Genomic DNA, 13553 nt, shown 5'->3' on the forward strand with positions numbered 1-13553 from the left:
AATAATTTGAGTTAGGAAAAAGATATTAAGATGCGGTTTGCGCAGGCTTATTGGTTGGTCATTTGTCTATTTTCTAGTCTAAAAAAAGTCATATCATCGCATTTAAATTTTTTGAGAAAATCCAATATTTTGGTTATAATATCGAATAACGCCCTCTATCGGCGGCCGTGTAGGTCGCAACTGTCATGATTACGAGAAACCTAAAAGCCCAAGAAATGCTCTTTTCAATGATACCAAATTTATCCAAATCCATTAAGCCGTTTCGAAGTTACAGGCATTTATTTCAAACAACATTCAAATACCCCCCACCACTTTATTTCGAAAGATAGAGAAAAATTGTTTTTACAAAAAATGTTCGACTTTAAGTTAACATTAAAACGCAAATACTTTTTTGTTACATTCATTGGGGAAAATCGTGAGAAACGTAACTTTATGTAATTCAATATGGTGGAAACGCCCACTGGCGGCCATCTTGGAAACTTGAAAATAATTTCCAGCATTTTCCCTTGCCCACTTTACCTATACAATTTTTTACCGTAGCTCTCTACGATCACTAGTTTCTGAGATACAGCCGCTTACCTCGCTTATTTGCCCACCCTGTACATTAAGGAACATATCCATATGTTTCGTCAACATTTTATAAACCACGATTATCCTACTAGAAACATGTACAATATAAACCCTGTTCCTCTTAGACTAAGTAGAACTAGAGTCGGTTCTAATTACTATTGCGTGCGCTTTTTTAATATGCTACATGAAGCAATTAGGTCGTTGTGTAATGCTCACTATAAAATGAGAATAAGGAACTTATTATAAGGCTTTTTACTCATTTGATGGTTATTTTAATGATGATTTTGTTGCTCTTGTTAGTCCCCTAGGAATACCATGTAATGTCTGTGATGTGTGATATATTTCTTTATCTATTTTGTAATAGTGCCTTTTTTGTATCTATATTATTTATTTGTAGTATTTGTTTTTTAAGATTTATTCACATATCTGTGCTTTAGTTTTAACCTATTTTTAATTACTGATACTTTTGGTGTCATATTTCTTTTGTGACTTATGTAAACATTTATCTTATGTTCTGACATCAATAAATTATTATTATTATTATAGACTATTTTAAACTGTTGAACATTGCGATAAGATGATGGAAGTTCATCAAAACAATAATAATAAATAATAATAAAATGTTTATTCAATTTTAATAAATTCATAAAAAATCACATTTGTAGAATTTTTAAAACCATTATTGCACCTAAAATATTTCGTCATACGAATTTATAAATTTGAGAAACAAATAACACTTCTGACAAAAATACGTACTCACATATTTGATATACAAGCATTTGTTTCTATATATGTACATATTTGCAAAATGAGTGCAGCATCGTCTTTATCTCAATACATCCAGACCGGTATTCAAGGAATAATTCCTATACATTCCCGTCTTGGCCAAGGCCTTGCTGAATTCCTGATCAGTCGGGAAGAAGGACGTCGGGACGCTGTGAATTGTAGGGGGGTACCTGAAATTAATGAATAACGGTCAGGAGCTTCGAATAGAGTCTATTTATGGAGTGATATAGGGCGACTTCACAAAGAACAGGTAATAAATATTCCGAAGTCGTCAAAGAAATAAGAAATGGTAAAATATTTTATTTTCAACAACTGCTAGCAAAGTTCAGGGGAAGAGACGACGAATTATCATTTTGTTCCGAACTGAGAAAACAAATTGTTGATATTTATAGAGCTTTTAAAAGTCTTATTGTCATTTTCGTCATTTCGTGTTTATTTATTTATTTATTTATTTGATACATCAACGGACAACCAAAGCCCAGTATCTGAATAAGAAGATTAAAAAAATTATAATAGAAAGTAAAAAGTTAAAAACACAAAGTGATGTTTTCAATGGAACTAATGTAAATTGCAAAACTAAAAAAAAGTTTTCTAATATGCTCTTCGGTTAAAGAAAATACGTCAATACCAATGTGCAGATTATTATAATAATTAGTAAACTTAACAAATATTGGAACTTGCTAATTTCTGTTTAGATAGTGAATAATGAATCTAAAAACTGATACAATTTTTTTAGACTGATGTTGTTAACTGCGAGGAATAATAATTTTTTGTAATAAAATTGGTACAAAAAAAAGCTGAGTTAGAAAAAGTCGACATGTGCAGCCACAGTTTAGAAATTGCAAGGAAAAATTTACTTAACCTTAATCATTATGATTCAAGCTCTAAAATAACTAATACTTGCTATTTGCAACAGCACCTCCCTAAGCCCGTCCCTGTTCTATTTTGACTTATTTACCTCCCGTAATCGCTTGAAGTGGTCCTGTAGAAGGGATGATCGGGCGGCCTCTTCTGGATGCCGTAGCCGTAAAACCATGAGGGATATTCAAATCTTTTCGGCAGCTGGCAAGTTCGGTAAAAGTCTGAGGTTTTCAGGACCTCGACGGGCCGACCCTCCGGATCCGGGCAATCCATCTTCCGGGGCTGGGAGATCAGCCAGACGTTGTCGCGCGATACCGAACCTCAGATGGGGCGATACAGTTGCGGCAACTGACAAACGTCAAAATGCGAGCCACACCAATCCCTGCTATCGATTAAGCGAACCATGGAAACGGGAATTTTCTTTATAATTCTTGGCTCTAGACGTTCTAGACTCACTCATAAATGCTAATGCATTCCGTGCTTGTTTACACCGAGAGAAGTGTTTCGTTACTCTAATAAATTTTCAGCAATAAGAATACCGTTTTATGGGAATTGCGAATTTTGACATAAAATATGAAAATTAATACGGTAGATATAGTTGATCGAGTCTACAGTGTGGTGTACTTTTTCATACCGCTTTTATACAGCTATATGCACTGCAAATAATTAATGCGAGTGAAGTTTCATGTGAAAAGTACATTTTCACTTAAGTAGGTATTTACATCTAGTTAATAAAAAAATAAGACAATGTACAGGATTTTTTTTTCAAAAAGGATACAGATACAATGTTACGGATTTTTTGCTACATATTTATTAAGTATTTAAGTGAAAAAAAAATTGTGGGTACAAAATACTGTCATGTTGAGTAGTTATATGTCATGCGCCTTGATCACATTCAAAATAGAGGCTGTTTTGGAGTCTGCAGAGTTGATCTGAAATCAAAAATCAAAATTTTTTTTCTTAAATATGTGTCTGTAATAAAATCAATAAGAAATCGGAATAAAATGACATTCATACTAATTCTAGTCTCGGTTTTTCATTTTTTTTTTATCTCGGAGATGTTTTAAAAATATGAAAAATATTTTTTCCCTATTTTGCTAGTATATCCTCCCAAGAATCCAATTTACTTTAAATTTAACAAAGTCGATATCGTTCGTTTCGAGAAAAACAGGTTTAAACACACAGTTGTTGCTGTACAAATAAAACCCGTGTTTACCGCGCGTATATAGAAACCATAGAATTGACTACAGAAAAATATCTCCATCCACAGTCACTTAAATCAGTTGCTAATACCGTCATTTAAGTATCATTTAGGTACACTTATTTTGCAATGAAAGAAAAACATTCTAGAAATTTAATAAATACCTAAAAAGACAGTCATAATGATACGATAGCTCATATATAAATTCACATTAATTTCGAAAATTTCGAAAAAACCGTTTGGGTACCATATTCTACACGTTTATCTACCAAAATAAGAACAATTTTTTTCTCATTTTTGGGTTGATGACGAGATGTTTGGCCTTGCAATAATGGTCCACACTCTACTGTTTATACCTAAAACGCATTTGTACACTTTTGAGATGTTATTGTTTTTGTGAGGCATTCAACTACACTTTCCTTTGTTGCATGTTGCATTTTAGTTTATTGGCATCACGAGTTTGATATTCTCATGTCTTTTAATCATTGTCTTTTATGACTGCCTGACTATTACTGTTTATATGATATGAGGTATGAACCAGGAGTTGAAGCTTAAGAAGCTTAAGTACCTGGTTTGGAAGCTTTAAAAGCCTCAGAATCTTTGTCGCAGGCTTAGACACTCCTGGACACTACTGGAGCTATGTGAGCTGTAATCGGAGGGGTTATTTATTTATCTATCTACCGTTATGACCAGTATCATAGCGATATTAACTTACAAAAGAGTTTACTTCTCGAAAGGGAGTTTATAATTGTCATCTACACTCTTATTGATACGTGGGAAATGGAAATATTGTACGTTCAGAGAATGAATTTTAGACACTTACCTTCTCCTGCTTACATAGATTGTAATACAGCGGCTGATTGTATAAGGGTACCTACCTACCACTTAAGTTGGAAGAACAAGAAAACATCATAACTTTCAAGGAAGGTTTTTGATAACAATAAAAACAAAAGAAATAAAATAAAGATAACCTAATGCATTTGAACAACAAATGGTTAATTTACTCGCTACACGTAAACCGAGATTCAGGGAACGCGAGATTCATAGGAAAATTTGGAAAGACTATATCCATTATTAAATTAACCTCTCTAAAATTAAGTATACTGCCCAGTGTGGAACTAAAAGAGGAACTGCCTTTTTCAGAGACCTCTCTGGATTTCTACCCGTCCATTTCGGCTCAGAAGTTATTTTCGTCTTGCTGGTCAACTGCGACCCCTGAATATCGGGATGCTTTACTACCACGTTAATAATTACCTAATTGACTAAATTTACAATGGTATGAATAATTTTGAAGCTTAACTGAACTCACGAGTAGCCCTACACCTTCCTCTCGCGACTCCGTATAGCAACACGGAGCGGATTAGTTAGCCTCGTTTAATATTTTTTTATAGCTTGGAAAATCTCCCTAAAAACCATCTTGATCTATTATTATTTTCCTTACATCTTAACAATTTATTTAAATATCTTGGAATTCCTGCGTCTTTCGAACGTGTTTCGTGCGTTATTAGAAATATGGATTTTTCCCCTTACCATGGGCTAAACCATCGCCGATTAATCGATACCAGATGTCTAATACATTGCCCCAACGGTCTAAGTCTACCTGTTCAAATCATTGCTAAATTCTATGATATCCTTTGTCAACGGTAGCGACGGTTGAATTTTGGAATTTTATTAATTTTTGGGACAAAAATCTTTCAAGGCGACGTTTACAACGACTCGGAAAATCTGTTCGGGAACCCTCGTCCTTCAATGGGTATTTCTTAGAAGGGCCTAATAGAACTATTGGGCCCCAATCTTTCTGAAAACCGCCCCATAAATTATTTATATTTGGCTTTTGTTACAGAGCATATACCTGGTAAAACTTTATCTGAAAATTTTTAACACAATTTTGAATCTTATAAATATTGTGAGATTTATTAATTTACTATAAATTAATGTAGTTAAGAGAGCTTCAAAAAATGTAAAAGCTGTAGGGAACTCGGGTTAACAATGGAACACCCTCCAAATTGGATCCACAAGGGTCTTGAAGTAGATCTTCCCAATAAATTCTGTGAATCCCATTTTGGGATGTTGGTCGTATCCGACCACGGATCTGTAACTGATTTTGGTTAATATTGACCATATTGTTGTCGCAGCAGAAATAAGAGTTCGTGTAAGAAATAAATGTTTATTTCCCTCTTTTTATATAAAGGAATAAATACAAATGTTGCAATAATTCTTTTTAACTTTCAGTTGAAGTCAGACTACTCTGACTATAAACAACAACAAAACTCTCTTGTTTTAACTTGTAGAAAAACTTAACCATTGAACTGCACTGAATACAGAACTTAACAGAACTTTAATCTAACAGTGCCGACAACCTTAAAAACACAAATCTGGTTTGTTACACTTTACAACACCCCCCCTCAATTTGTGGTTTTTAAACGTTGTCAGAACATCACATTACAAAATACAAATTCCCATAAGGCTTCTCAATTTTTCAAATTGTTCACCAGCTAACGCCTTTGTTAGACAGTCTGCAATTTGTTCTTTTGTAGAAATGTACTTCACTTCAATGTCTCCACATAAAACTAAATCTCTTATAAAGTTGTATTTAACGTCAATGTGTTTTAGTCTCTGATGATCAGTTTTATATACCAAGTGTATACATGACTGATTGTCCTCGTAAATCACAACACTAAAAGTTTCATTTTGAAGTTCTTTGAGTAGATTCACTAGCCAAACACACTCTGATGCAGCCGTAGCAAGTGCAACATACTCCGCTTCAGTTGATGACAGTGAGATCTTAGTTGCCCAGCATATAGTGGAACCATAAAGCTTGAATAGGTAACCAGTCACTGATTTTCTATCTGATGCATTGGCCCAATCCGAATCAGCATAACCAACTAAAGGCTCACCAGTTTTCTTATAAAATAGACCAAATTCTGCAGTACCACGTAAATAACGTAAAATTCTCTTGAGTCCATTCCAGTGACATTCAGTTGCACTATTCTGAAATCGACTAAAGAAATTAACTGCTGCACAAATGTCAGGTCTTGTATTTAACATAATATAGCTTAAACAGCCAACTAATTCTCTGTATGGCTTCTTATCTGTAATATTTTCATTATTTTTAGGTTCTGCCAGTTCTACATTACTTGTCATCATAGGTGTTCTGGTCGGATTACATAATTCCATTCCGAAACGTTTTGTTTTAACAAATTTTCGATATAAATTTTCTGGCTCAAAAACATACCTTCGGATGTTATATCAATCTTTATACCAAGAAACCTCTTCAATTTTCCCATGTCAGTCATGTCAAATTCTAAATGTAACGATTTCCTGACAGAATTTACCTCATGTTCATTATTACCAGTCAAAATAATATCGTCAACATACAGGAGTAGATAAAGTTTAAATTTTTCTGTAACTTTCATGTACAAACACATATCATACTCAGATCTTTTAAAACCAATTTTTCTCATAAATGTATTAAAACGATTATTCCATGCACGAGGTGCTTGTTTCAAACCATATAACGATTTGTTTAAACGACAAACAAGATTTGAATTCTTTGTTTCATAACCTTCTGGCTGCAACATATATATCTCTTCTTCTAATGTTCCATGCAAAAATGCATTCTTAACATCAAGTTGGACAGCGCACATACTGTTTTGATTTATTAGTGCCAGTAATATTCTTAGTCCAATGGAAAAACACCGTATGTAGCATTTTTATCAAAATTAAGATTTTGATGTTTTTGAATTTTTTACACTAAGAGCTATCATATATTTGTTTGCAATTTTTTTTCATGATTAGTAAAAACGGATAAAAACACTTTGAAATTAGTTCATTTGAACGTTTAAAAAAATTGGTGGCTAATTACATAACATAAAAACCGGATGTGTCAATTTTTTACGTATGTCGCTCAAAATATCTTAATTTCCTAAACATAAATACCCTATGTAGATAAAGATTCGTTACATACGGTGTTTATGGTTAGAAAATTATGGCGCGTCGCGTTCCCGCCCAATTTTACGCCGTATGTCAAAACATACGGTCTTTTTGTCTAGTAACGAAATAAATCGTCGATTGTTATTCAGTTAGCTCTCAAACGTATGTGCGTGCTCATGCATTAGTTTAGAGTCATAATTATTTCTTAAGAAATAATTTACAAAATGGGATCCAGAGGAAAAAGAATGGTGCTTCAAGTGCTTAAAACTAGTGACATTAAAAACAATTCGAATAGTGATGTTTTAAGTAACACAATTAATCATGTTTCAATAAGCGAAATGATTTTACTAGATGAAAATATGCAACCCCTCGTAACGGAAAGTTTTATTGAGGAAAATGATATCAGTATTATAAGTTCCACAGAGTTAAATCAATTATTATTAGGTCCACCTAAAAACTTGGAAGGTAAGTTAAAATTAATATATATTTATTTCATGGCAGAGTCTACGTGTCTCAATATATCAATTAACCTTTAAAATAGGTCACTTTGATCATTGCTTTGTTAAAATTTGTCAATCCAAACTCAAAAATGATTAATTTGCTTTCAATAATAATAATAATTGTAAATTTGAACCACTTAATTGTTAATTACTTAGTTGATCTATTAAGTGGTACAATAAACATTGTAATAATATAAAATATTTTTCACTATTAATCTCTCTACGAAAGTAGGTAGACGCTTTTCATATGCTCTTTTTGTCTGATTTTACCTATCAAATGCAAAATGTAATTTACGCCTAAAATTGGCCTGTGTTTTTTATATCGGTACATTTATTTATTTTGTTCATATATTTTTCAGATATTATTGCAACAACTAAACAACATGTCAGTGGAGACATTCCAGAAATCCAGCCAGAAAATATCACTCCAATGCCTGTGACGACAGTTCGTAGTTATATGGAAACTGAAAGAAATGCGCAAGAAGAAGTACAGAATAAATTAGGGATTTCAGGAAATGAGCAGGAAAATATAATTCAAATGGTTACAGAAGAGAATGATGTAGAAGTCCAAAGCAGTGAACAGAACAATATACAAATTATTGTAGGACCGAATGATATTGAACACGTTACGCCAAATCCTAGAAATAAAGCGGAGAAAAAGTTGAGTTCTAAAGAAAATGAAATTTCGATCGATAATTATACGGAGTTGGATAAAAGTTTCACAAAAAAGGGTGAAATCAGAAAAAGAAAAAAGTATTTAGTGTCTAAAAAAGATAGGATGGAGTTTCTTCAGAAGAAGAGAATCGAATGCCATGAACTAAAACCGCCCTGTAAATGCAAGAAAAACTGTTTCTTTAAAATTGGGATAACAACACGTCAAGAAATAAATAAGAAGTACTGGAATAAAACTTTTACTGAAAAAAAAGCTTTTTTAAGCCATTACACTGAAATAGTTAATGTAACAAAAAGACGTTTAAGTTCAAGTAAAGATTCTAGAAGACAGTCAACCAGAAAATATTTTATGAAGGGAGAAAACGGCGCACGTGTAGAAGTTTGTAAAGTATTTTTCTTAACAACTCTAGGATATTCAGGTAACAATGATACAATCTTGCGAAATATTGAAAGTCCACCAACAGATAAACGTGGTTCCTACAAAAGGTTGAAAATTGATAAGAAAATTATTCAAAATCACATTAAAAAATATTCACCGTGCGTTTCGCATTACAGACGGGAGCACGCACCGTATAAATTGTACCTACCTAGTGACATCACTATTACCAGCATGTTTCGAGATTTTCAGGAAACCCATCCAAATGTCATAATCTCTTATGAATTTTACAGAAGCGTAATTAAGGACTTGAATATTTCATTTGCAAAATTGGGGCATGAAGAATGCGAAAAATGCGAGGTATTTTTGTTGCACGATGTTGCTCATTCCAAAGAAAATGCTACAACTAATAATGACTGTCCTACCTGCTGTCAGTGGCTACAGCACATAAAAAAAGCTGAAGAATCCAGGGAAGAATACAGGCGCGATAAGCAGAAAACCGACGACGAAGACACTATGCACTATTGCACTGATATGCAAAAGGTAATAATGCTTCCCAGGCTCGAAATGTTCAAACAAGTAATATTTACACCACGAATTATTGTTTTCAACCAATCTTTCGTGCCTTTGGGAAATATTTCAGTAAAAAATAAGGCTGTAGCAGTACTTTGGCATGAAGCTATTGCTGGACGTAAGAAAGAAGATATAATTAGTGCGTATTACAAATTTTTGACAAATTACGCACGTGACAAAAAACATATTTTTATATGGGCTGATAATTGCAGTGGCCAGAATAAAAACTGGTCTTTACTGAGTTTTTTAATTTACTTAATAAATTCAGACCACATCGCAGCAGAAACAATAACCATTAAATATTTTGAGGTCGGTCATACATTTATGTCTGCTGACAGTTTTCACCATCTCGTGGAAAAAGGATTAAAACAGAATCCAAAAGTGTATGACTTCCAAGACTTTATAAATGTTGTGCAAAACTGTACAAAAGATAATGGCGCCACGTTAGTGAAGGCAATGTATTTTTCTGATTTTAAGCACTGGCCCAATTTAACAACAAACTACCAGATCCAGAAACTTAATAAAAACCGCCCACTTTTAAAAGACATTGTGGTACNTCCAAAAGCTCGAAGTCCTCAAGCAAAGTCTCCATACGAAATTTCCAATTATTGAAATTATTTCCATCAAACAAAGGAACTTTTACACGTTCTTCCGGAGTACCCGCCATTTTTCCTTTTTAAAGCTTTTGCTCTTATATTCCTTATTCCAAAAACGTTGGCACTGGGCCCATAACCTGTTGTCGCAGCAGAAATAAGAGTTCGTGTGAGAAATAAATGTTTATTTCCCTCTTTTTATATACAGGAATAAATACAAATGTTGCAATAATTCTTTTTAACTTTCAGTTGAAGTCAGACTACTCAGACTATAAACAACAACAAAACTCTCTTGTTTTAACTTGTAGAAAAACCTAACCATTGAACTGCACTGAATACAGAACTTAACAGAACTTTAATCTAACAGTGCCGACAACCTTAAAAAAACACAAATCTGGTTTGTTACACTTTACAACAATATTAATAAGTAAACATATGAGACGTCACTGCTTTTTCTTAGATGTCATATGTTTTTCTAATTTTGCGATAAAAAATACGAAGTTTTTGTCTCTTTACTTTTTTTAATATCTTGCTTCGTTTTCGAGCAAAAAATTAATAGTTTAAGTGTGTGATTTTAATAAGTACTTGAACTGTGTAGTTGTCAATTTCTGCTTGTCGAAATGAATTACACAAATAGTGAAATGTGCGATAAGCATTTTCTTTATTGTCTTTCCAATGGTAATGCATTAGCCGCCAGGCGCCTCTATGAGCAGAAATACTCTAATCGTATAATTCCTCATCATATTATCTTCACCCGTCTTCATCAACGTCTTGGTAAAACTGGATGTTTTCGAAAACATACCGCAGAAAACGGGCGACTCCGTACAGCAGTAACCCTACAATTGGAGGAAGATGTACTTCATGAAATTGAGGACACTCCAACAACAAATACCAGACAGATTGCTAGAAACTTAAATGCAAGTCGTTCTACAACTTTCAGGATTTTAAAAAATAATCTTCAATACCCTTATCACATCCAACGGGTTCAGGCACTTTTACCGACTGATTTTGCGTTAAGATTAGATTTATGTCGATGGACATGACAAAAAATTGGGGAAAATCCTCAATTTTTAGCAGAAGTACTATTCACGGATGAGGCGAATTTTTCTAGAAAAGCCATAATGAACTTCCATAATAATCATGTATGGGCGGACGAGAACCCAAATGCGATATTGGAAGGCCGTCATCAACACCAGTTTTCACTTAATGTATGGGTCCGAATTGTGAGACTAATAATTAATTAATAGGCCCATTTTTTTTACCACCGAGGCTTACTGGAGATGTTTATCGACGTTTTCTTGAGGATGAATGGCTCGTACTTTTGGATGACATCTATTAAGGTTGCAAATGTATTTTATGCACGATGGCGCTCCACCCCATTTCAGTTTAGCTGCACGTGAATATTTGAACAATATCTACCCAAATCGCTGGATAGGTCGAGGAGGCACTCAATCCTGGCCCCCGAGGTCTCCCGACTTAAATTCGTTGGATTTTTTGCTTTGGGGTCACCTCAAACATTTGGTTTATATGAGTCCAATGCAAATCATAGACCAATTAAGAAATCACATTGTCGCATCCTGTGAAACAATTACACACACAGGCGGAATATTTGAACGGGTTCGCCAATCAATGTGTCGTAAGATAGACGCCTGTATTAGAATTGAAGGTGCACATTTTCAACAACTGTTGTAACGCCTGTGTATGTAAAGTATTTTTCATATCATTGTGTTTGTTAAATATTTTTTCTTATGTTCCTGTTAATATTTATTATTATTTAAAAAAATACATTGTTTTTACTTCAAATGTATTGTTAAAGTTGATTAGTAAATAACTAAAACATTGAATTTCTATTTTTGTTTTCTACTTCCCTAAAGAATGTGCATATGAAAGGATATTAATTTTTTGCTCGAAAACGAAGCAAGATATCAAAAAAAGTAGAGACAAAAAAGTTGTATTTTTAATCGTATAATTAGAAAAAAATATGACACCTAAGAAAAACAGTGACGTCTCATATGTTTACTTATTAATGTCAACAGGAGTGAGTCCCTGGACGCCGCTGGAATAGATAAAATAAATCAAATTACATCAGAAGACGTCTACCGTTTTTATAAACAAACATACCAAATGTCAAAAAAATCGGAATTAGGGTTCTCCAGATATTAGTAAAAACCTTGGTATTTTCTCTAAATTTCAACACCCAGTGTCTCCGAAACGAAGCATTTTCGGACATAGGTTTATAGAAACTGTCTTTCTTATTTTTGATCAAGGAAACTCCCCTGTATTTTTTCGCAATATTTAATGGGACACTGTATAAGGCTACAGTCCAGAGTTGAAAAATCATATTTCATTTTTTTAAATTCCTTATTCAAACCAGTAGATTACTGTATTTATTTATTTTTATTAATTACTTGAAAATTTCATAAATTTTAATTTGCTCTAAATTAGCAGTACAGCAACATAGAGGGTATTTCATAATAGCACGTTTTTATTCAGGGGGTGAATCCGAGGTGAATCTACGCATGATTTTAAGTAAAAAACTTCATATAAACATGTCCGTAAATGCGTTTCAATAATTTTTATGTTTTTTCTTTGTATCTCCCACAGTTTTTGAGACACCTGGCTCAAATTTGGACTGTAGGTTAACTTAGATTACCTAATAGTTGTCACGATCTACAGGGTGATAATTTTTCTGGGTCGGACCTTCTTTCAACCCCGCAAACTTTCTTCCGGTACAACACTGGTCTTTTCAAGAACAAGGGTTTAATTCACTGTTCAATTTAGAAACATTTTCTTTTGCAACGTTTACAATTTACTGCAAAAAAATTAAAAATGATTTCCTGTAAATTGCTAAATTAAAAGCTGGATTTCAAAATCCTCTACTTATGTTAGTAGATTGATAAAATTAGAAATTTTAATAATGTGGATACCTCACATATTTTCTTATTAGTTTATTCGATACTATTTAATGAATTTTCAGGTGCTCGTAAATATCTCTTACAAACAAAAGTTTAAAAATTCAAGGCATAGCCAGATTTTCGAAATTCGTAATAATAAAGAAATGTTTATTTTGGTTAATACATGCACACCAAAATCAAAGTTCAAAATCTTGGAACACATGTGGCTTAGCATGCGTTGGAATATCGATCTACATGCGACTAAAAATAGTCGTACTTTACATAACTTGGAATAAATACACTTAATGTTTCAATCAGCTGCTTGCAGCGAGATGTGGTACTAGTTTTCTTCCAGAATTTCCGTAAATATTAGATGACAATACTCAAAAATAGGGTGACTAAAGGACCCCGCACAAACCTAATGGATTTCAGGTCCCGGAGGATGTGTCTGAATTTTTGATATTTTGTACTTGATATCCTCCTGATCAAAAGAGTCAATGGGTACAAACTTGGACAAGAATGGACAGCTCTTGAGATACCGAAGAGCAAAGTCCCCTAAAATGAAACGTTTCTTGGGACTGCACGGTGATTAGA

General features: G+C 33.4%; 2 protein-coding genes across 2 annotated transcripts; one reads left to right on the top strand and one right to left on the bottom strand.

Annotated features, from left to right (window-relative positions):
* Nucleotides 1-1396: 1396 nt before the first annotated feature.
* LOC108912244 (UPF0691 protein C9orf116 homolog) lies at nt 1397-2490 on the bottom strand. Its single transcript, XM_018717431.1, has 2 exons — nt 2315-2490; nt 1397-1526 (listed from the first exon to the last, which is right to left on the bottom strand). Exons 1-2 carry the CDS (start codon nt 2488-2490, stop codon nt 1397-1399), a joined length of 306 nt encoding a protein of 101 aa, XP_018572947.1.
* A 5199-nt stretch (nt 2491-7689) lies between these two features.
* Nucleotides 7690-9442, top strand: LOC111692091 (the record flags this gene model as incomplete). The annotated part of the gene is made up of 3 exons (XM_023455805.1): nt 7690-7816; nt 8211-8604; nt 9193-9442. Coding segments are annotated over exons 1-3 (771 nt in total), but the record flags the coding sequence as incomplete, so codon positions are not given.
* Between the last annotated feature and the right edge of the window lie 4111 nt (nt 9443-13553).

The sequence above is a fragment of the Anoplophora glabripennis genome, unplaced genomic scaffold, assembly GCF_000390285.2.
Source record: "Anoplophora glabripennis isolate ALB-LARVAE unplaced genomic scaffold, Agla_2.0 scaffold624, whole genome shotgun sequence".
In the NCBI taxonomy this organism is placed as follows: domain Eukaryota; kingdom Metazoa; phylum Arthropoda; class Insecta; order Coleoptera; family Cerambycidae; genus Anoplophora; species Anoplophora glabripennis.